We start from the raw sequence: 25,718 nt of genomic DNA, 5'->3' as shown, positions 1-25,718 counted from the left end.
GAATAGGCAAATCCACAGAAAGAAAGTAGATTAACAGCTGCTAGGGGGCAAATGAGGAGTGACTGCTAATGGGTATTAGGGATTTTTTTTTTTTGAGATGATGCAAGTGTTCTAAAATTGATAGTGGTAATGATCACACATTTATGAACATACTAAAAACCATTGAATTGTACATTTTAAAATGGATAAACTATATGGTATGTGAATTTTATCTCAATAGAACATGTACCAGAGGTTAAAATGTATTGGAGAGAGCCCCAAAACAACAATAACATTAGTAATAATAATAAATTAGTTCCCCTCCCTGACTTCATCCTTTTCTATTCCCATCGTTAGCCTGTTCTATCCATAATGGCTTTGTTGGAATTCCCATGTCTTGCTATCTGTGGTACAGTGAACCTATTGTATCTGCTCCTTGGAATTCTCTTCACTTCTATGTGACCTGTGGGGCATCAGCACAGAAAGGACCTTGAGGAACTTTCCAAATGATTAATTTAGTTTGGAACATGGTATATTTCAAATGACGCTAAGATACCCAGTGGCTATAGGTGCAACACAGAGATTGTTAGTTTATGACTCTGTAACTCAAATATATTGCAATAACCTCTTCCTCTCTCTACCATATCTTTATGAAGTAAGAGGTGCTTTAAAAACTCAAAGATAAGTATTTTCAAGAATAAGAATGTTGAGGGAAGAAAGTACTGTTCAATATCTCAAGAAACTTATGGTTTAGCACAGGCCATAAGCTACTGTTAAAGAAAACTTCGCCTAAAGTGCTATTTTTTAAAAATCGGAATGCATCCCTCAGGACAAATCAGAGAATGACACACAACATGGAAACTGTTTACATAGGTAGAGAGGTATTGTCAACTATTTTCCACTCTCAGACTTCTATGCCACCTTATTCAAGGAGAGCAGGACATGATGACTGTAGTGAGAGAAATTTGGAAGTACTCATTTTTATGGAAGTCTCGGGAGAGAGAGAGGGGAGGGGGGAGAGAGAGAATCTCATACATTATTTAGGATCATCCTCAATAAATATATTCTAAAAGATAACATAGCCAAATATCTCCCTCTATGTTAAATCTTTACAAAACTGAAATCCTGACAATTCAACTTCTGATGGTATCCATTTGTTCTTCCAGTTAGGTTGGGTGTAATCCTTAATTGATAGTGCAAAATTTAATGTGCTTATGAAGCTCCATCTCGCAGCACCTGCTATTCAGAGTGGAATTCAGACTAGCGGTTGGGAATTACCAACTCCAGAATTTCAGATCGGGTCCGTAATTGGGGTAGGGAGGGGCTTTGGGCGGGGCCTCCAGATAGGGAGGTGGCATTCTTAGAAAGCTGTGGGACCAGTCCGAAGCTGTCACTACTCCAGTTAAGCCTTGTACTACTTGAGCGTGCGAGGACCAGGTGCGTGAACAGCATTCTCTATGAGAACGCTTCACTAGACGTCTGAGTGGAATCTGCGACCAAAGGAGTTTCTTGAACTGACCGGAAAAAAAGTAGCCGCGGAGGAGAGAACACTGTCGCCAGCTATAGGGAGCCTGCAGAAACACCACTCGACCACGGGCTATACTGAGAGGTCCAAGTAGCCCCAGGGTTTTAGTGAGAAGGGAAGTGGAACGCAGTCAGGGACTGGGAACTGCACGGCAACCGCGGGTTTGAAGCTGGAGAAAAAAAGTCGGGAGATAGAGCCGCATCTAACTGCTTTCTCAGCGGTTGCCACTCGAGTGCTGACTCGTGAGTACTCCGCGTCTCCGATCCTCAGGCTCAAGCCCGAAAACTCTCTTGGAGAACTCTCCTAGTTAGGACAGGAGACCTACAACGACCTGTCTCGCTCTCCCCACTTGCTTCGGGGACGGAACAACTGCCACCCTTCCCCTGCCAACCAAATGGAGGGCGAGGGCTGTAGCTGACCAGCACCGCCCCCTTCTGACCCAGGAGGTGGAGATCCCGCACCCTCCAACCCCGCCCGGTCTGGCCAATTTCAACACCTATTTTCTCCTCCAGCTGCTCCTATATCCCCAACACCCCCTCCGCCTTCCCCTATCCCTCCTCCCCAGAGACAGGGGAGGAGAAAAGTGGGGTCAGGTCATCATGACAGAGCAGAAGGCAAAGGCTTCCCGGGCTCCCCACGTGGTGGCCGGCGCGCCCTCCCCCAACCAGGTCGGATCTCCTCTGCTGGGACGCCCGGACGCTGGCCCCTTCCAGGCGAGCCAGACCTCGGACGCCTTGCCCGTAGTCTCCCTGGGTGGGCTTCCCTTCTCTAGGCCCTGCCAGGGACAGGACCTGGACGGAAAGACGCTGGAGCAGCCGGCGCTGTCAAGCGTGGAGGGGGTGTATCCCAGAGTTGAAGCCACAGGAGGTGCAGGTAGTGGCAGGTCTAGACCCCAAGAGAAGGACAGCGGGCTCCTGGACAGTGTCTTGGACACACTACTGGTGCCCTCGGGTCCGGGGCAGAGCCACGCCAGCCCTCCCGCCTACGAGGCCACCAGCCCTTGGTGCCTGTTTGGCCCCGAGCTTCCGGAAGAACCCCAGGCTGTCCCTGCCACCCAGGCGGTGTTGCCCTCCCTCATGAGCCGTCCGGAGAGCAAGGCTGGCGACAGCTCCGGGACGGCAGCTGCCTATAAAGTACTGCCCAGGGGCTTGTCACCGTCCCGGCAGCTGCTGCCCTCGACCTCTGGCACCCATCACTGGCCTGGGGCCGCAGTGAAGCCGTCTCAGCAGCCCGCTGTGGTGGAGGTGGAGGAGGAGGATGGTTCCGAGTCCGAGGGCTCGGGAGGTCCGCTTCTGAAGGGCAAGCCCCGGCCTCTGGGAGGTACGGCGACCGAGGGGGGAGCCCCGGCCACCGCTCCTGGGGTGGCTGAAGGAAGCGTAGCCCTGGTCCCCAAGGAAGATCCCCGCTTTTCGGCGCCCAGGGTCGCCCTGGCGGAGCAAGACACGCCAGCGGCGCCCGGGCGCTCCCCGATGACCACCACGGTGATGGATTTTATCCACCTGCCCATCCTGCCACTCAACCCGGCCTTACTGGCCGGGCGCACCCGGCAGCTGCTGGAGGGGGAGAGCTATGACGGCGGGGCCACGGCTCTCAGCGCCCTTGCCCAGCCGCGGGGCTCGCCCTCAGCCTCGTCCACCCCTGTCGCCGCCGGCGACTTCCCCGACTGCGCGTACCCGTCCGACGCCGAGCCCAAGGACGACGCGTTCCCGCTCTACGGTGAATTCCAGCCGCCGGCCCTGAAGATCAAGGAGGAGGAAGGCGCCGAGGCCTCCGCGCGCTCCCCGCGGCCGTACCTGGTGGCTGGTGCCAACCCCGCGGTCTTTCCGGATTTTCAGCTGGCGGCGCCGCCGCCGCCGCCCCCGCTTCCCCCGCGAGCGCCGTCGTCCAGACCTGGCGAAACGGCAGCGGCCGCCGCACCCGCCGGTGCCTCCGTCCCGTGTCCCTCCCCGTCGGGGTCGGCCTTGGAGTGTATGCTGTACAAAGCGGAGGCCACGCCGCCCCACCCGGGCTCGTTCTCGCCACAGCCTTGCAAGGCGCCAGGCGGGGGCCCCTGCCTGCTGCCGCGGGACGGCCTGCCCTCCACCTCGACCTCGGTCTGCGCCGCCGGCGTGGCCCCCGCGCTCTATCCGCCGTTCGGCATCAACGGGATCCCGCAGCTCAGCTACCCGGCCGCCGTGCTCAAGGAGGGCCTGTCGCAGGTCTACCCGCCCTATCTCAACTACCTGAGGTGAGGGTCCGCCGGGTGGGGCGCGCCCGCACGTCGCGAGAGGAGCGGTCCAGAGAGCTAGTGGCCCGCGGCTCCCGGCCGAGGCTCCCCCGAGTGGCCGCGAGAAGATGGGTAGCCTGGGCGGGGCACCGGGGTAATTTGGCTTCCTTTTTCTTCCTTCCTCTCCTCACTTTTTGGGGGCCCCAAAGGGTGCGCAGAATGTGCCCTTTGTGCAGCGCGCTTTTTGAAAACATTTTTCTTCCAAATATGCGCGTTCCAGGTAAGACCAGCCCTGACTTAAAATATGCAGCGTCACACTAGCTCCACTGTAGCCCTTGGAGCGGAAAGGGTGCGGCGAGTTTGAGGCTTTGTTGAATGATTGTCGTCTTAGAAGGACTTTTACTGGAAATGTCTGTCTCGGAGAGACCTAAAAGCACGGTTCCCCCTGTGGGAGTTGGCACTTGACACAGGTAGGGTAGCCGGCCAGAACCGTTCACTGTTCAAACGAATCTCAAGAGTAAAATTGATTCGTGTAATATGTTTAAATTATGGATTTAAATATCAACCACTGCAGTGCACTGTATTCTGATAATTGTTTAGGATTCGCTATAACTTTCCACACGGGGTTTCAAAAAAAATTTATACTTCACATACTGAGAGAATGGAATTTTAAAGAAAAAGAATCTTAAGTGATGCGAATAGGCAAAACAGTGTCAGTATGTTTAAAATGACAAATACATAAACTTTTTAAAGTAAACAATCATTACAGGGTTGAGTTTTAAAACTCAAAACAAAAGCATTGGTAAGTACGATTGAACTTTCCTGAACTAAAATTGTATGTTTTTATTGATCCTTTTCATTAATGCTACTGATGAATGGCTAATAATTTGCAAGTCTGGTGAATTCAATAAGGGATTTAGTTTGCATATGTACTTTGCATGCCTTTCAAGTGTATGTATATACACCTCTATTTTTTAATAATCCCCTCTCATTCTGTCAATTGTAGGGTTAAGAAACTTTGGTATTAGATAGTGTTGCACCTAAAAATAAATGGAATACTTTGTTTTGCATTTCAAGGCCAGATTCAGAAGCCAGCCAGAGCCCACAATATAGCTTCGAGTCATTACCTCAGAAGATTTGTCTAATCTGTGGGGATGAAGCATCAGGATGTCATTACGGTGTCCTTACCTGTGGGAGCTGTAAGGTCTTCTTTAAAAGGGCAATGGAAGGTAATTCCCCCTGATTCATTATTATTGGTTTACTTGTAAATGGAGACCATCTGATATTTATAGGTTTTAATTATCACATCCTTCTAAGAAATGGAAATACTTCCATATAACTTAAATCATGATGATGTTTTCCACAATGTTTTTATTTATAATACTCAGAGTTGAATATAGTTGGATATTACAATCACATACTATTTGACTTATATTTTCAATGTTAGACACAAGTCACATTAATCTTGGGAACAGTACTACTGTTCATTAACTATAAAGAAATAGCTTTGTTCTAGTCATATTTTCATAGTTCTATTATATAGCATATAGTATATATTAAAAATTTTTGGTCAGAAAAATGGTAAAAGTCAAAATTACATATATGTAATTGTGTATTGTGTATACATGCATATATATATATGATGTAGTTATAAATTTTATACATGATTTTCTCTTTTCACTACATACATATTTATGTAATACCCATATAATGGTAATTCTAAATAATTTTTCAATTTTTTCATTGATTGTATTTTTATAAGTGGGTAAGAAGATAGGAATAAACAGTTTAAAGAAAATGAAAAATTTGGACATCACAGTAATATCATTTATTGAGAAGTATGTTGCTTTAAGTAAGACTTTCATTTTTTAACACTATCCAAATTACATATGTATCTAATAATTTTGAACTGGCTTATGTAGTATATTTGAGATTAGTACTTTCATAGAAAATGTTTTCTTTCTAGCTATGCTACATGCTAAATAACCAATTACATATGTGAAAATAAAACATTTTGAGATCATTTCACATTTGAATTCTAACAATAAGTATATTTTATAATGAGCTGAAATGAGTTTGGGGTTTTCTCTGGAGTTCTAAGGTCACACCTAGACAAGGAACCAAAGATGTGAATGTCTGCATGTGTTTGTTTGTTTGTTTGTTGCTTTCTGTTAAGTCTTTGTATGTCAAGAGCCCTGTACTTATAAAGCAGGAAAGAAGGGAGTGGGGAATTTTTATCTAAAAGGAGCTTTCAAATGCTCATTTACACCAAAATAATACTAACCTAAATGGCATTTAACAAAAAAGTTTCCTTTAGATGCCTAACAGGTGATTCTTTACAACTATTAACGACTTTTTGGTAAAAATGATTCCCAACTATTTATTAACAGATTTGTATTCCTCCTACTGAAACTAATTCTTCATAAAAATATTTGCCTTGTATATTGCTAGAATGATTTTTTCCCAAATGATGAATGTGTTTAACAGATGTTGAACATACGTATTCAGCTTCAGGGGATCTTAACTGCATTTTAAATTAATTGAGGCACAGTGAAAAGAGGTACGTGAGAAAATGGGACAACTTAGAATGGCCTTAACTTTTCCATTGACATCCATTAGTCATAGTTACAGATGGAAGTTATTTGTGTGGAAGTTCTAGTCTCCACTGCATATTTGGAGTTACTGTTTCTAACTGACTTTGGTTCTGGTTTCTTGAGCATTTCCGTCTGCATTAACATGATTTCCTTCATTCTCATAGTCTACTTAAGGTAGACTAATTTTATAAGTGAATGTCCATCTTAGAATCCCTTAAAGGCCAGTTTATTCTATCCCAGCTCCTTCTTTTTACAGATAAGAAATCCCACATAAATCTGAGTTTCCAAAAAGCACAAAAGTAGTTACTAGTTGATAGTTAGTCAACATAGATTAGATAATCTTTCATTGCAGTGTTTCTTAGTCAGAGATTGTGTGAACAAGTAGATATGTTATAAATGCTATTTAATCCTTGGAAGTTAATTCAAATATTGCACATAGAACTAAGTGCTACCTAACTAAATTACAAATGCTTTTACACCATTATTATCACACTAGTACCAAAACCCTAAAAGATGCCTTCCCAGATCGACTCGTAGAAAACATTTTTTGGACCTCTAATGTTGTCATGGTCCTGTTTTAGTCTTAAGTCGTAGAAATGAAGCATCTTTATTTGGCAATATTTACAAAGAGGGACTCTAGATAAATACGGATACATCATTCATGAAACTAGAGCAAGATTACAAAACTATATGAGTAAGTTCATTCATTCAGCAATTATTATACATCTCATATTTAGAGCTGTGCCAAATATATTCTTTTCCTGACCTTCACCTCTCTCTACCTTAGACATAAAATGAGCATAACAGTATCTACTTCTTAAGCTTGTTATTAAGATTAAATGAATCAATAAATGTAAAGTTTTAAAAGAGTGGCTAGCATATTGGAGCTTCAATTGGTATTGCTTTTACCTTAAAGAAGCTTATAAAAGAGTGGAGGAGGTAACATATATGGATGTAGAGATTTTCAGTAAATGCCCAGATAAACAGTTCTGTAAAGTATATAAGATTTGTGCAGTTTGGGAGTTTGTGTGTTTTGAGCAGGGGGAAGGTGGTTGTAGGATGGAATGCGTATGTTCTAGAATGATGGGAAAAGGTTTCATGGAAGATATAAATTTAGTTATTAAAGAACAGATAAGATTATCAATCTCTGGGCATTGAGAGCTTTTAAGTGTATGTGTTCAAAGAAGAGAAGAGAGATTAAGTTTAGACTAATTAAGACTCGTATTAAGAAATTACGGGAGTTAACATTTGGGAAGCTAGATTGCTAATGTTTGGAATCAGTGGGAGAGAATCAGTGATTAAAGGCAAGAGAAGAGAGAGAAGTTTCTGCGAGTTTTCAAGAGTGAGAAGAATGAGGAAGGATTTTTGTATTTGGAGAGAAGTACAACATTTGAAATCTCAGAGTAAAGTAGGGCTGGGGACAAGCTGGTTGAAGGTTGAACTATGTGTGGATCCAATATGTCCAGAAGTTAAAAGTCAATAGTTAACAATTTGGATATTGATGTTACCAAGGATAATAATGGTAATGGCATTTTAGAGATTTCTTATGTGCCAGTAACTTTTTAAGTGTTTTATGGGTCCTAACTCATGTAATCCTTTTAATGTAGATATTATTAGTACTTACTTTACAAATAAGAAAACTAAGGCACAGAGATATTCAATTGCTTTAAATCACAGTTAAGTGTTAGACTCAGGATTCAAACCCAAATGGGTGACTCCAGAATCTGTGCTCTTAGGCATTATGCTTCCTCCCATAATAGCATATGCGGTTTAAATTTCAAAGAAAAAAACAATCAAGGGTTGGAAGGAAAAATGTGAACCAAGTGGTAAAATATCTAAGAAGGTAAAAGTGAATACTAAAGATGAATGCAAGATTAAGGGTGATTAGAATTGAGTGGCATAAAGTAAATGGATGATACTAACTTTACATTTAAGACAGAGACAAGAAGACATAGTCAGGGGCCAAGAGTCAGTTTCCCCACATGCCCTCTAAGTTAGGAGTGGGAGATGATAAAGCCCATGAAAAAGTCACCCAGGAAAACTGAGTTTCCCCTGGTATGAGAAGAGAGGAGGCAGAGCAAAAAAAAATCCACTCAAAAAGTGGGGTATGGGGGAGATGACTTATTGTAAACTAAAAATAAATGAATTACCCAAAAAAGCAATTGTTTACATAGCTCACTGCGTTCCTTTACTAAGGTTTGGAGTGAACCAGGAAGTAAGTGATCAAGAATTGTATGAAACCTTTCAAGGGGATAAATCAAAATGACCTGTCAGTCCTACAAATGTAGGCTAGTGTGACCTGGTATTAAGAAGGAAAGAATCATTTTTCATTGGTTTACCTCTGTGTGCACTGTGACTGGCGCCATGCTAGAAACATACTAGACATTCAATAAACAACTGTTTGTTAAATGAACCAGTCATCATACTGATGATGCCAAGCTCTTATTCTTTGAATGCTTGACACTGTGACAGCATTTACAGTGAATACATTTCATGGAATATGGTTGGGCAAATATTGCAATACAGTTGAAGCATATTATTTACAAGATACTAAGCTAAGTAGGGATTGATGGATTTTAAATTCTATTTATTATTCTCATTTTTTCTAGCTTTATTTAAGCCTAATTGACAAATAAAATTATATTTAAAGTGTAAAATATGATGATTTAATATATATATACATTGTAAAAGAATCACCCCATCCAATTAATTAACACATCTATCACCTCATGTATTTACCTTTTTTTCTTTTAGGCAATAACATTAAAGCTCTCTTCTCTTAGCACATTTCAATTATACAATACAGTATTATCAACTATATTCAACATGTTATACATTAGATCCTCTGACCTTATTCATTCTATAACTGAAGGTTTTATCAGCTTCTCCCTATTTCCTCCACCCTGCAGACCCTGCAACCACTTTTCTGCTCTCTGTTTCTGTTTGACTTTATTTATTTATTGTTTTTGATTTTACATGTAAGTGATAGCATCTGGTGTTTGTCTTTGTTTGACTCATTTCACTTAGCAAAATGTCCTCCCAGTTCATCTTTTTTGTTGTTTTTGTTCATGTTTTGTATTAATTAACCAAATATTTATTGAGCACCTGCCATACGCCAGACCCTATGCTAGATACTAGTTGAAATAGCAGTAAAACAGAATAGACCTGTTGGCTGCAACCTCAGTGGAGTTTATCATATAGTGGAGGAAAGTGACATTCTCTCGATTAGCATGCATGTAACTAATTACAGATGTACTAAGTTATTAGTTTATGCAATTGCCTAGACAGACAGATAATTGACCCCTCTGTCAGAAGATAGGAATGGTGGGAAAAGCCTTTCAGAATTAGAGAGACACCATCATGTGTAGACCACAGAGGAAACTGTGCAGAAGTGAGATATTTTTATGACAGATTTATTTCTTTCAAAAGTTTAATGGAGTTGGTATCAAAGACTAAAAATGAAAACTCATTTGGTGACCTAGTTCTCACTATGACTTCCAAACAAGAAGTAATGAGCATTCAAATTTTTTAAAGATTTTATTATTTTAGAGCAATTTTAGATTCACAGCAAAATTGAGAGGAAGGTACAGAGATCTCCCATATACCACCTGCTCTGACACATGCATAACCTCCCCAAATTATCAACCACCTCCACTAGAGTGGTACATTTGTTATAACTGATGAACCTACCATACAAATCACCCAAAGTTCCCAGTTTACATTAGGGTTCACTCTTGATATCGTACGTGTATCCATGACTATGGTATCATACAGAGTAGTTTCACTGTGCTAAAAATTCTGTATTCTGTCTCATCATACCTCTGTCCCCCTCTTAATCCCTGGCAACCATTGATGTTTTTACTGCTTCCATAGTTTTTCCTTTTCCACAATGTCATATAATTTCACTTAGAAATATGTATTCAAGTTTTTTCTATGTCTTTTCTTGGCTTGACAGTTCACTTTTTTTTAGCACTGATTAATATTTCATTGTCTGGATGTAGTGATTTATTTATCCATTCACTTGCTGAAGGACATCTTGATTGCTTCCAAGTTGTGACAATTATGAATCAAGCTGCTCTAAACATATACGTGCAGATTTTTCTGTGTATATAAGTATTTAACTTCTTTGGGTTAATACCAAGAAGTGTGATTGCTGGATCATTGGTAAAAGTGATTTCAGTTTTGTCAGAAACCACCAAACTGTCTTCAAAGTGACTCTGTCATTTGGCATTCCTGCCACTGATGAATGAGAATTCCTGTTGCTCCCTATTCTTTTAGCATTTAGTGTTGTCTGTGTTCTTGGCGTTGGTTATTCTAATAACTGTGTAATGTTATCTTGCTGGTTTAGTTTTCATTTCCCTGATGATATATGATGTGGGACATCTTTTCTTTTACCTATTTGCTAATTGTGTATCTTCACTGGTAAAGTGTCTGTAGAGTCTCTGGCACATTGGCTTGTTTGTTTTCTCCTGTTGAGTTTTAAGAGTTCTTTGCATATTTTAGATAACAGTCCTTTACCAGATGTCTTTTGAAAATATTTTCTCCTACTCTGTGTCTTTTTATCCTCTTGATAGTGTCTTTGGCAGAGCAGAAAATTTTTTACTGTTAATAAAGTTCAGTTTCTCAATTATTTCTTCATGGATCATGACTTTGATGTTGTATTTAAAAAGTCATCACGAAACTGAAGGTCATCTAAATTTACTCCTATGTTATCTTTTAGGAGTTTTATCATTTTGTGCTTTACAAAAAGTTATGAATTAATATTTTGAAGAGGATAAGGTTTGTGTGTAGATTTACTTTTTGCATGTGGATGTCTAGTTGTTCCATCACTATTTCTTAAAGAGACTATGTTTGCTTCATTGCATTGCCTTTTCTTTGTCAAAGATCAGTTGACTATCCTTATTTGGGTCTGTTGGTAAACTTTCTACTCTGTTCCACTGATAAATTTGTTATTTCACCAGTACCACACTGTCTTGGTTACTGTAGCTTTATAGTAAGTCTTGAAGTCAGGTATTGTCAGTCTTCCAACTTTATTCTCCTTCTTCAGTATTGTTGGCTATTTTGAATCTTTTGCTTCCCACCAGTTTGTCAATGTAAAATAATTTTTATTTTGATTGTACTGAATCTATAAATCATATTGGGAAGAACTGACAGGGACAACACTGAGTGTTCATATCTATGAACATGGAATATCTCCCCATTTATTTAGTTACTTGATTTTATTCATCAGAAGTTTGTGGTTTTTCTTCATATAGATATTGTACATATTTTGTTATATTTGTACCTATTTTATTTGGGAGAATGCTAATGTAATTGATATTGTATTTTTAATTTCAAATTCCACTTGTTTATTGTTGGTATATAGGAAAGAAACTGACTGACTTTTATACATTAGCCTTGTATCCTACAGCCTTGCAATACGAGCTTATCAGTTCCAGAAATTGTTTTTTGTCAGTTTTTTCAGATTTTCTACATAGATGATCATGTCCTCTGCAAATAAAGTTTTATTTCCTTCTTTCCAATGAATATACCTTTTACACCCTTTTCTTGTCCTATTGCACTAGTAGGATTGAAAATGAATGGTGAGGGGGGACATTCTTGTTCCCGATCTAGTGAAAAAGCTTCTAGTTTCTCACCATTAGTATGACATTAGCTGAAGGGTTTTTGTGGATTTTTAAAATCCAGTTAAGGAAGGTCCCCTCTATTCCTAGTTCACTGAGAGTTTTTATCATGAGTGAGTGTTGGATTTTGTCAAATGCTTTTTCTGCATCTATTGATATGATCATATGACTTTTTCTTTTCAGCTTGTTGATATGATGGATTACATTGATCGATTTTCAGATGTTGAGCCAGCGTTGCATACCTGGGGTAAATTCCATTTGGTTGCGGTGTATAATTCTTTTTATAATTTTTTGGATCACATTTGCTAATAGTCTTTTAAGGGTTTTTGCATTTATGTTTAGGAGAGATATCAGCCTATACTTTTCCTATAATATCACTGTCTGGTTTTGTATTAGGGTAGTCCTTGTCTCATAGAATGGGTTAGGGAATATTCCCTCCATTTCTATCTTTTGAAAGAGATATGGAGAATTAGTATAATTTTTTCCTTAAACGTTTGGTAGAATTCATTAATGAGCCCATCTTGTCATGGTGCTTTATGTTTTTGAAGACAATTTATTATTGATTCAATTTATTTAATAGATATGAGCCTGTTTAGATTGTCTGTTTCTTCTGGCATGAGTTTTGGCAACTCGTGTCTTTCCAGGCATTGGTCCTTTTTATCCAGTTATTAAATTTGTGAGCATAGAGTTGTTCATGCTATTACTATATTGTCCTGTTAGTGTTCACAGGATCTATAGTGATGTCTCCTCTTTCATTGCTGATAGCAGTAATGTATGTCTTCCCTCTCATTTTTGATAATTAGCCTGGTAAAGATGTATTAATTTTACTGATCTTTACAAAGAGCCAGCTTTTGGTTTTATTATCTTTATTGATTTCCTGTTTGCAATTCCATTGATTTCTGATCTAATTTTTACTGTTTCTTTCCTTCTACTTTATTTGGATTAATTTCTCTTTTTTCCAGTTTTCTAAGGTAAAAGCTTAGATTATTGAATTCAAATTTTTTTCTAATATATGCATTTAATGCTATAAATTTTCCACTTAGTGCTTCCTTTGCTGTATGCCACAGATTTTGATAATTTGTCTTTTTATTTTATTTAATTCAAAATCATTTTACATTGTTCTTGGTATTTCTTCTTTAACACATATGTTATTTAAAAATATGGGTTTTTCCAATTTTCTGACAGTTATGTGTGTTACTTGTTTTGAGATTTAGTCGTAGTTCTTTATTTACTATTGGTCAAGTATAGTTGTCTCCATTTTCCCCCCAAATAAAAATATGTTGTTAAATTTCAAGGTATTTCATGATTTTTAGTTATCTTTCTATGACTTATTTCTAGTTTAATTCCATTATCATCTGAGAGCAGACATTGTGTGATTTCTATTCTTTAAATTTGCTTAGGTATGTATTATAATCTAGAATGTGGTCTTTCTTTGTGAATATTGCATGTGAGTTTAAGAAGAATATGTATTGGGCTTTATTGGGTGAAGTAGTCCAGAAGTGTCAATTATATCCAGTTGATTGGTGTTTTTGAGTTCAACTAGCCCTTACTGATTTTCTGCCTGCTGGAGCTGTTCATTTCTGATACAGAGGTGTTGAAATCTCCAACTATTACAGTGGATCAATCTATTTCTCTTTGTAGCTCTATTAGTTTTTGCCTCACAAAATGCTAATGCTCTGTTCTTAGACGAATACACATTAAGGATTGATAAGGATGTAGCATCCCTCTTTAACCTTCCTTATTTTGAAATACGCTTTTTGGACATTCAAATTTCCATTGACAAATATATGAATTATTTTGCCTGTTTTTAGAGCTCTATAAGGTTTTTTCCATTTCTTTTTTAATTTTTAAATTGCTGTATTTATCTTATTTTATTTTTATTACATTTTTATTTTTTAAAATTTATAAATCATGTTTATTATATTACAGTTTTCTCAATTTTTCCCCCTTTACCGCGCTCCACCCATCCCATCCCCACCCCCTGTTCCCACAGTCAATTCCCACTCTGTTGTCCATGTCCATGGGTCATTCATACATGTTCTTTGTCTAGTTATTTCCCTTTCTTTCCACCATTGTCCTCTTTCCCCATCCCCTCTGGTCACTTTCAGTCTGCTCCATGTTTACATGCCTGTGGTTTATTTTGTTGAATAGAGTCCACTTATACGTGAGATCATATAGTATTTGTCTTTCATCAAGTGGCTTATTTAACTTAGCTTAATATTCTCCAGTTCCATCCATGTTGTCACAAAAGGTAGGAGTTCCATCTCTCTCTCTCTTTCTTTCTTCTTTATTTTTTAAATGCAGATTGATTTTATTTATTTTTTAAATGTCAAAGTTAATTATAAAATATTAAAAAATTTAAAACCATTATAAAGTCTCAGCAATTAACCAACATGACACCAGCACAGAAATAATCATGTAGATCAATGAAATATAATGAGCATTCTAAAGAAAAACATATATATATATATATATATATATATCTGTCTAACAATGTAGTATATGATTAAGTTGATATTTCAAATCAATGAGTTTTCAAGGCTTACTCAACAAATAAGGTGCATGGACCACTATTACTTGAAATGAAACAAATATGGAGCCCTATTTTACACATTATACAACCAATATTCAGGTGAATTAAAAATCAATATGTAGAATCTAAGGAGTTTTAAAAGAAAATAGAACGAATATTTTTCATGACCTGAAGTAAAATATTCAAACCCAGAAGCTATAAAGTAAATATTGACAATATGACTATATTAAACATTTAAGACTATATAGTAATATACATATTAAAAAGTTAAAGGACAAGGAATAGAATAGGAAAGTATGTGAAACACATCTAAAACATGGTTAATAGGTGTTTTGTTTAGTCTTTTAGGGAAAAAAGTTCTGCAAACCTTTAATCAATAAGTAGATAAAGAATACCAAAAAGTCATTTAAACCTTTTTAAAAATAATAGAAATAGGCAAGAAATATACAAAAACAGGTTTAGTTTCTACAAATAGTAAAGGAACAATTAAAATAACACATCATTGTCACAATCAAATTAATGAGTATTAAAAGTATTGGTAATACCAAGTATTGGCAACTCTGAAAGGAACTGGGTATTCATAGAAACTTTTTCTTCATCTTAAAGCAGTCCCTTTAGCATATTTTGTAATGCTGGTTTGGTGGAAGTGTATTCTTTTAGTCTTCCTTTGTCTGGGAAACTCCTTATTTCACCTTCCATTTTAATTGAGAGGCTTGCTGTGTAGAGCAGTCTTGTTGCATGCCTTTGCTTTTCATTAATTGGAATGTTTCTTGCCATTCCCTTCTGCCTTGCAGTGTTTCTGTTGAGAAGTCAGCTGCTAGCCATATCGGAGCTCCCTTATATGTTACTACCTCTTTCTCCCTTGCTGCCTTTAGTATTCTCTGTTTGTCTTTGATATTTGCCATTTTAATGATGATGTGTCTTGGAGTGGGCCTCACTGGATTCCTCTTGAATGGGACCCTCTGTGCTTCCTGGACTTGCGTGACTTTTTCTCTCCTCCAATTAGGGAAGTTTTCCATCATTACTTTGTCAAACAGGTTCTCTATCCCTTGCTCCTCTTCTTCTCCTTCTGGTGTCCCTATCATATGGATATTACTACGTTTTACGTTGTCCTGGATTTCCCTCAATGCCTCTTTATTCTTTTTGAGTCTTTTTTCATTTTCTTGCTCCCTCTGGGAGCTTTTCTGTACCTTGTCCTCCAACTCGCTGATTCACTCCTCTGCTTCATCTAGCGTGCTTTTGATTCCTTCTACTGTGTTCTTCAATTCAGAAATTGTATTCTTTATTTCCTCTGGTCTCTTATTGATAGTTTCTATGTCCTTTTTCCTGCTGATGTAGTTTGCAGTAAGTTCCTCATAGTTTCCATGTAGTTTTTTATAATTCCCTCTGAGCTCACTGGACTCATTGAGCTTCCTTAGAACCATTGTTTTGAACTCAATATCTGATAGTTTACCTGCCTCTATTTCATTTAGTTCTCTTTCTGAGGATCCCTCCTTTCCCTTCGACTGGGGTGTATTTCTTTTTTCTTCCCATTATTTGTGAGACTCTTCTCTTTTGCTTCTGCTTCTTAAGTTGATCTGTCTTCATTTCCTGACTTTGTGCTGTGACTGGTTTTTTTCCATCTTTTGTAATCTACAAAACTATCCAAGGATCCTTTCTACTATAATTCTTTTGATTAATATTTGGGCTCCTAAGAAGATATCTTACCAAAAGTCAAATTTAATTTTCTCTCCAACTGACTCTGTATAGCAGTTTTCTTGTTACCCTGAAAATAAGCATGTGTTAATCCACAGCATTTCACTTTTAAACTCTATAAATAATCATAAAGATTATTATTAATAAATAATAAATCATACAATTTATTCTCAAGCTTCAGGTCTTTTAGTTTAACATTTAGTATGAATACTAAGCTTGTTTTAAGCACAATTTTGCATTATGCCTTATTTAAAGTAAACCTTAACTTTACTGAAAAAGAAGTGGTTAGAAAGATAGCTTTTGATATAAACTGCTCAATATTTGGTTATGTAGGTTTCTCCAATTATGAATGCTTCTTTCAGAACATGCATCTTGTACCCTGTGAGAACCTGAGGGAGAAGCAATAGTGTCAAGGCATGCATGCTAATGCTAACCCCAGCCTTTAAGTTGTACTTTAATTATTCGAGTAATACACAATACATTCCCCTTTTAAAATTAAAATATTACCAATAAGGCTTATGCCTTCTTTGATCAATAATACCTTCAGTCTGTTCCCTTCCCTACCATTGCTCTACATCTATGTCTCAGTTTTGTCTGCGTGTGTGTGGTATGTATATTAAATATGTTGTTTTGGTTATGCTAATTATATAAATAGTATCACATATTACAGTTTGTGTTTCATTCTTCATCTTATTTTTATTCAACAAAGATTTGAAGCTCTATATGTTTTTATATTGTTCTAGCTTGTTCTTTTAAATATTGTGTTTGCATAATACTTCATAGTATTAAAGTCCTTTTAAATTTAATACTAAATTTAAATTAAATTTATTAAGGCATTTTTATTACAGCATTACTTGAGTAAGTATTTTATCCTCTTTCCTTTTTGGGTTTAAGCCTTGTTTTTCTTTCCAGAATATAATTGTTTTGATACCCCTCTAAGTGAACTAGATTATTATCTTCTTTAATGTTGCTAAAATGATTTAATTTGTTTATTCACTCTAGATCAGCATATTGATATTTACTACGTTTAAAAATTGCTTATATTGGACTACAAAGACGAATATGAATGTCATCAGTCTTTGACATATGTAAAACCAGGAAGAAAAAAACAAAACAGTAAAAAGCTTGTTTTACAATTAGTGAACAAAAGAATACTTTAATATGAGTTATACCAAAGCCTTGGATGAGTCACCAAGTAGTCAATTAGACAAATAGAGAAGGATTGTAGTTTGTTCCACTAACATATCCTGATTTTTATTAAGATGCATATTTATTTAACAAACAACTATCCTTGACTATGACCCTGGCATTGTTCTAACTGCTTTAGTGTATAACATCATTTAATCCTTGCAAGAGTCTTAGAAGGTGGAGGTGCTCTTACTACCTGTATTTCACAGAGAAGTATAAACATAGGGTAGAACAAAGTGTAGAGATTAAGATTCAAACCCAGAGGTTTTTTGTTTGTTTGTTTGTTTTGTTTTGTTTACAGTTGTCCTAGTTTTTCTCCCTTTGCCCCCATCCACTGAGCAATCCTATTCCCTCTGATGACCACCCTCCCTTGTTTGTCATGTCAATGGGTCACAATTGGGAAATAACAATTCCATTTCCCATACTTGTTATTAACATCCCCCTGTCTATTCTGTAACTACCAATTTGTACTTCTTAATTCCTTCACATTTTCCCCCATTCCCCAAGGTGTCCCTCCCCACTAGCCACCATCCCAATGTTCTCTATAGCTATAATTCTGTTTCTGTTCTGATTGTTTGCTTAGTTTGTTTTTTAGATTCAATTTTTGGTAGTTATATATTTATTGCCATTTTAATGTTCATAGTTTTGATTTTTTTCTTAAATAAGTTCCTTTAATATTTCATATAATAATGTTTTGGTGATGATGAACTACTTTAGCTTTACCTTGCCTAGGAAGCACTTTATTTGCTCTTTGATTCTAAATGATAGCTTTGCTAGATAGAATAATCTAGGTGATATGTCCTTGCTTTTCATCACCTTGGATACTTTTTGCCAATCCCTTCTACCTAGCAAAGTTTCTTTGAGAAATCAGCTGACAGACTATAGGAACTCCCCTATAGGTAACTAACTGCTTTTCTTTTACTGCTCTTAAGATTCTATCTTAATCTTTAACCTTTGGCATTTTAGTTATGATGTGTCTTGGTGTGGTCCTCTTTGCATCCATCTTGTTTGGGACTCTGTGCTTCCTGGAATTGTATGTGTATTTCCTTCATCAAATTAAGGAAGTTATCTTTTATTATGTTTTCAGATAGATTTCCAATTTCTTGCTCTTCCTCTTGTGCTTCTGGCACCCTTGTGATGCAAATGTGGGAATGCTTAAAGTTGTCCCAGAGACTCTTTACACTACCCTTGATTTTTTGGATTCTTTTTACTTCTTGCTGTACTGATTGGATGTCTTTCTTCCTTATGTTCCAAATCATTGATTTCATTCTTGGCTTCATCCACTTCACTCTTGATTCCCTGTAAATTGTTATTTATTTCACTTAGTTTCTCCTTCATTTCTGATTGGGTCATTTTATGTTCTTCAAGTACTAGTAGGGTTCCTTGACCATCCTTATAACTAGTGTTTTGAACTCTGCATCTGATAGATTGCTTATCTCCATTTTGTTTTGTTCTTTCTCTGGAGTTTTGTTCTGTTCTTTCATTTGGGCCATATTTCTTTGTCTCATTTTGGCAGCCTCCCTGTGTTTGTTTGTATGTATTAGGTAGAGCTGCTTCGACCCTGTGGCTTAGTAGAATGGCCTAATGTAGTTGGTGCCCTATAGAGTCCATTTGTACAGCCTTCCATTAACCCCCAGCTTGGATCTCAAGGTGTGCTCTCCATGTCCATTGAGTACTCCTTCCTCTTGTACATGAGCCTTGATTGCTGTCAGCAGGTCAATGGGAGGGATTTACCCAATCCAGACAGCTGGTAAAACCAGCTGTGACCCCTAGCCCCAGCAACCATCTCCCTCTATGGCTTGTAGAGGTGGCTGAGTGCTGCTCTGACATGGTGTGTAACTCTTCAATGGGTGCGCAGGGTCTGGCATTTCCTGGGTGGTGCAGGCCAAGGTCAGCCTCCACTTGTGTTCTGTCCAGGGCCCCTTAGCATAAACTATAAAGTGATCTGCAGGTGGCTGCTGCTAAATCTAGGCACAGACAGAATTTGTAGAGGATATAAAAACTAAAGTGTAAAAAATAATTATTATCATTTATTAAATGTTTACTAAATTCAGGCACTCTTCTAATCTTTTTACATGTACTAGCTAAGTAAACTCACAATAATCTGCTGTGACAGGTTCTGTTTTTCTCATTTTTCAGATGAGATTCATTCAGTTAGTGAGAAATAAGAGCAGAACTCAATTCCTGGGGCCCACGCTCCTATTCTCAACTGGCTACTTACTGCATTTGCAGCAGAAGGTACAGTTCTTTGTTTCAAGGAGCTTGCAGTGCACATAGGAGTGATGGATTAACAGACAATCTATAGTGTAGTGCCTGATTAAATTTTGTGATACAAATGTGGAGTACTGTAGTGGATTAGAAAATAAAGTACCAATAGGTGTCATTATTGAGATCCTCTATGTAATAGAAAATGTGCTAAATTCTTTATCATCAATATCTGTCCTTGTTCCCACTTTTTATGTATGTGAGGGGAAACTTAGAAGGTCAGTAATGTACCAAAAATAGTAAGTAGTGCTGGACGAGATTATTTATTTTGTCTTAAAATAGTTAGAAAGGTGATTTATTGGAGGTAGTAGGACTTAGTCGTAGTCTTCAAAAAATAGAAGTTAAGAGTTAAGCTTAGATTTTCAAATGAATTATTCAATAAATAGTTTTGTGACTACAAGCTTATTATGCAAACAGAATATTTTGGGGGGATCCACAATTTAAGGGTCTTTTTTCCCCCCATGGAAAAGGACCCTTAAAAACATGGAAAGAAAATATGGAGTATGTCTAATCTTGTGATGACAAAACTTTTAATATTGGGATGAAATCCAGAACTCAAATTTGTTAAATTTTGCTACAAAAATAGATTTCAAACTTCTTCTTTAAGTCGAAAAATAGAAAAATCAAAGGACAAATTGGGAAACTATTTGGAACACACATATAAATCAAAAGAATTTATTACTAATATGCAAAAATATTCTTAGAAATCACCAAGAAAAAAGACAAACAGCCAAAAAGAAAAATAAACAAAAGATATGAAGATAATTCATAAAATATAGTTTATAGAAGTGTGAAAATATTCAATTTGCTAATAATTATTATGATTAAAATACTAATGTGCATCCCAGCAGATTGATAAAACAATAAATAAATGACCAATTGAGGATCTTAAAGTAATTTGGTATTATCTATTAAAAGTATTCATTACTCTGGTCCAATAATTCTTCTAGAAACTGGGTCTTGAAAACAAAAACCTCCAGTAATGTATAGAAACACTCCCATGTAGAGGTTTATTACTACATTATTTGCAATAATGAGGAATCAAAAGTAGTCCATATATCTGTTAATAGAAGATTAACAAATTTTTATATACCCTTGCAGTGAAATAATCTGTGTCATTTAAAAGAGAAAACTAGCTCTCTATATTACAGCTGTGAAAAGGTATTTAAAATACATGATTTTGTGCAAAAGCAAGCAGTAATATAATTCTGGGTAAAAATAAGTTTTACCCATTTGGTATGACTATGTGCAGAGAACTATCTGAAAAAGAAACCACTCTTACTGCTTACTCTTAGGATATGATATAATGATATGCTTTGTTCTTTAAACAAGAATTTCCTGAGGAGACTGCTATTATTCATTATCTTGGTGCCTGATTTCCCCCTGTACTAGCTGCATGTAGTCCGAGGTAGCCTCTGATCCATAGTGCTGTCTAGTACATCACTTTTGTCCTTCAGGTGCCCTCAGACGTTGAAAGAGACCAGCAAAGAATGACACTTACAGTGGAAAAATTTAAGTGAAAGCTTGAGGTCACTTTGCATCATAAATTAAGGAATCAGCCTGACTGGATGGAGCCCAGAATTAATAGAAGCCCACAATTCCTTGTTCACAATCTCAATATCCAAAAAGCCCTACAAACAAGAATTTTGTTGTAGATTCTTGCCAATAATACCTGGCCTGAATTAATTTGGCAGCAGAGCCTGACCAGGCTCACATTTTGTAGGCTGTGAGAATATTCATACATTTTGCTACATAAGTGTAAGTGTATTTCATTATGCAGTTTTGCCCTATATCATTTTTCTAAAACCTAAACAACTCTGAATTCTGAAACATATCTGCTCCAAAAGGTTGTAGCTAAGAAATTTCAGATATATATTAAGAAATAAATTCATAGATTGTGTTGATCATGGTTCCTGCCTGCTGGGGTTTTGCAATATAGCAGCCCAGAAAATTACAATAAATGTTTATTAAACAATTATTGTTATTTATTCTTACTATACTTTTACTACCATGCTGGGTTCTGCAGATGGCTACAAAAGATAGATAAGCCATAATACTTAACGTCATAGACTTTTAAATTTTATCAGGAAAATAAGACTACCCCATAAGTAAATATAGCATAGGTGTATAAATTGAATGTGGTTTGGATTTCAAGAGAAAGAAAGGTCATATTTAATTAGGGAAGCCAAAAAATGTTTTTTGTGAGGAAAGTAACATGTTAGATGGACTGCTGAGAATGAATAAGTTTGGTATCAAGAGTTGTCATAATGGCTGTTATGAACAAAAAGTATGTAATGAGCAGAAGTACAATTTGGCTAAAGCATGCAACATGGTCAGGGATCCAAGAATCTCTTGTAATGATATATGAATTCTTGTGTTTATTTCTGGAGAGATCACTCTCATAAGATTTTCAAAGGGGTCAGTGACACTTCCTTTCAATAAAAAGGTACCACGGCTAATAAAGGAATAATGAGAATTATTATTAAACAGAAGGTTGAAAACATGTGGAATAACATAATGTGGTATTTGGCAGTTAACTGAAAAAAAAGTAAGGAACCCTCACAGATTTTTGAGCACTTTGGTGACATATTTAATGCTTTAGGAAAATTAATATATCAGTAGTGTAGAAGAAAGATTCAGGCAGGGAAACTAACAGGCCATGAGAACATTCTGGAGATAGCACACTAAGGAATTAATTGAGCCTGGGTGGTAACCAAGAGGAATGGATTCGGTGGGTAGGTGGGACCAAGTTGAGTGGCATGGTGAAAGTTCTGCAAAAGAATTATTTGGGAAAAAATGTATATAGTGTAACTTTGACTTAAAGAAGTAGGAAGTACATCATTATTTTACCAAGTAAAGGACTGATGTTGAAAGTAGTGTTTAGAGAGAATTATCTTCAGCACACTATGCAAAATGGATTTGAACAGTTAAATAACCCCGAGTCAGACAGAACACCTATGGAGCTGATACATGGCTTATGAGATGTAGTTTAATTGCAAGTTGTATATATTATAGTCTACATAATATACTCACTAGGATATTGATATAATATAATCTTTTGTGACCAATGCACAGTAAAACTTCTGAGAGATGTTCTGGTCTCTTAATTCACTCATTTGTTAGTTCATTTATTTATTCATACACAAAAACCTTCAAAACATGTATTCAATGACTTCTTTGTGCCGGGCTTTGTTTTAAATATTAAAACTCAGAAGTGAATCAATCAAGTTCATAACTTAGGGAGAAAGATATGTAAACACATTATTAAAAAACAGTCTAGTATTATTTATAGGAGGTATGAACTATGAATTAGAAGCATAGACTAGGGAGCAGCCAACTTTGGTATTTACTTACTTGGGGGCAGAGGAGAAAATATGAATCTTGAATAAGCATTAGATTAAAAATATTAAATTTTTTAAATCTTTATAATTTCAAAGTCTGTGGCAATGTTTGTGTTGTAACAGTGAATACCACAATGGTTGATTTTTTTGTTAAGCAGAGCACTTCACTGAATGTTTCTTTTATTCAAAGTCAGTCCAGAACCCACTTTGGATTATAGGGGTTGGAGAGGGCACATAAGTGTGAAGAACTGGATTTATCTGTGTACAATTGTAATATAAATTAGAGGGTTGTCGGCTGGTAGCTGAGGCAAAGTAGGAAATAGAGAGAGGCTCCAACAACAAAGTAAGGGGCAAAGGCTCAAGGAGAAATAAATGCCTGTGAGAAATTCCCTATTGCAGGGAATGATTGATTAACCCCCAGGAATAGTGATGTCTGACATCAACTCTGGAGCTATTTAGTGCCTTATGTTTTCATTACCTCCGGCTACTCCGAAACCTCAAGTGAATTTTCACTTTACATAGTCTGCTTGTGTTACTGTTGCTTTGGGAAAATGAGGGAAGGTGGTGATGTTCAGTATCTGTGGCAAAGAAGGCTGGCAAGAAAGGCCAGCGTGAGTGAATTAAGAGCACATATTAGTGCTGGAATGGACCATTTCTCACCACTTTTCTAATGTGCACACAACCCAGGGATTGTGCATTGAGATGTGTGAAGAAAGTGTTAAAATTTATATTTATATTATTTTTATTCAAAAATAAGAAATGAATCATTTATATCAATGGTATCTGTCCTAGCACACTCTCATCAGGGGCATATGTTGCTTATAGAGTGCAAGGCCTCCTCGTGGAAGTGCCCAGGTTCCATGGTGCAGAGAGGCATCAATGAGTTGATGAGTGCAAAGGCTGCCCTTATGTGTGGCCAAGTACTGCAGATTATGTGGATCTGAAAAGAAACCACAGATTGAAGATAATATCAATTAAATTAAGCATAGTAAACAAGAAAAATAACAAAGCTGAAATATCTCCTACCTACAGTAATAGCTACACACTAGTCAGATAATAGAATTCTAAACTTGAAAATGTATCAGATCTATCAGGAAATTGAAAAAAATTAGAAATTATCAAGAAGTCATCTTGAAATATGAATTTATATACATTATCATAAAAGATGAGCTTTGTTCTAAGATTGTGTTTTGCTAGGGATACTGGCTAATAATTTTGTGAAGCTCTTGTGGTAAATAAGATATTTAAAAACCTAATACTCAGAGCCTGAAGACAAAGCTCTACAATTTCTTCAGCAGTGTTTAAGGTCATATGGTACTCAATTTAGTCATTCACAAATTTCACTTAACCTAATGAAGAATTTTTCAAAGCCTTCTTTGAGGGCTCCTAAATAAAAATCCACATACAATGGCTTTGCTGTTTTCCCTTCCATAGTATAAAGGGCTGAAATAATACAGATAAAATAAAACAAAAACAAAACCAAAAAACACATGTAGAGCAATTTAGTGGCAAGCTAAATGCAGTCAGCAAGTACTTTGAAAGATACATAGAAAACATTGCCCAAAATTTAAAGAAATAAATATTATTTAAAAAGTGTAGTGTAGAGATATTAGATGAAAGAACATAATTTCATGTGTCTTGGTTTATAGTACAGTGAACTACTGCCAAAAAGTAATCACCAAAAAATTTAATTCAGTAAAATGCGAGGTCGTATTACTATGAAACTAATGAAATGATTGGAACAACAAACTTGCACAGCCTGGTGGCTTGGAGCTCTGCAGGTCTACTGTGCAATCCAAATCCTTCATCTCAGAGTGGTTTTACACCATGTTAAATAGCAATGGAAAAAGATTCTGGATCTTGTAAGTGGAGTCCAGAAATCTCTTGCTTAGTTAGTACCCTTTTCTTTTGGCCCACCTGGAGAAATTAACTCAGATTAAGACTGATGGGCTTGTCTTCCTTTTCTCTGCCCAGCTTCATGCTTCTATTTCAAGAATAGGAGCTAACCAAAGGTTGGGGGCCACTTGACGATTAAACTTTATCTGAGTTAACATAATTTCATCATCACTAGATGTCTTATGGTGGGATTTTACTGGTTGCTAGATTCTGTTTCAATAATGAAATATACAAAAAGCTATGTTTTTGATGAATCAATAAGGCAAAGGTATATAGAGGAGATATAGTCTCAATAGTAATCTATTGCCTTCTTTACTAAAAGAATGTTTTATGGAAAGACTGCACAAACCACTGATAGGATTGTTGCTGTGACAGTAGGGGAAAAAAAAAGATTCCAGGTTAAGATTACCGACAACATACCTTAAATTCATATACTGCTTTTTTCATAGTCATGCTTTATGTCACAGCAAAAAAGTTGAAAGCGTAAGTGAACAAAGCTCTGCAAGATGTTATTACTGAGGTTGATTTTTTACACAAGGGCTTTAAAGTACTGTAGAATCTTAATGATACTTAGCAATGTAATGAGACATAACAATGGAAATCTTCTTTACCACACAGTGGCTTTCCCATTGCACAGTACTTAAAAAGATTTATCAAATTCAAAGATGAGCTTACACACTTTCCATTATAAAAGGGAATGCATTGCAAATCACTGACCTTTCCTATGATGACAAGTGACTCAGTAGTATGCTACTTAGAAGATATGTAGCAGAATGGATACTTCATTTGCCCCTTTAAGTTAAAGACAATGTTTTTGTTAGAAAAACAAAAATAACTCCCTTTTACAAGACATTTTTGTGATGTAGAGAGCATTG

General features: G+C 37.1%; 1 protein-coding gene across 2 annotated transcripts in view; it reads left to right on the top strand.

Moving 5' to 3' along the window:
- The first annotated feature begins 2,103 nt into the window (after positions 1–2,103).
- Positions 2,104–25,718, top strand: part of PGR (progesterone receptor) — a 79,659-nt gene continuing 56,044 nt past the window's right edge. For both annotated transcript variants that reach the window (XM_054592537.1, XM_054592536.1), the window contains exons 1-2: positions 2,104–3,731; positions 4,788–4,939. In XM_054592537.1, the coding sequence (XP_054448512.1) occupies positions 2,104–3,731; positions 4,788–4,939 (1,780 nt within the window). The remainder of the gene's footprint in view (positions 3,732–4,787; positions 4,940–25,718) is intronic.

Source organism: Pteronotus mesoamericanus, unplaced genomic scaffold, assembly GCF_021234165.1.
Source record: "Pteronotus mesoamericanus isolate MK-2021 breed Mesoamerican mustached bat unplaced genomic scaffold, CSHL_Meso_final scaffold_36, whole genome shotgun sequence".
NCBI lineage: Eukaryota > Metazoa > Chordata > Mammalia > Chiroptera > Mormoopidae > Pteronotus > Pteronotus mesoamericanus.
Note: the sequence above shows the minus strand (reverse complement) of the source record. Positions and strands in the feature narration are given on the sequence as shown.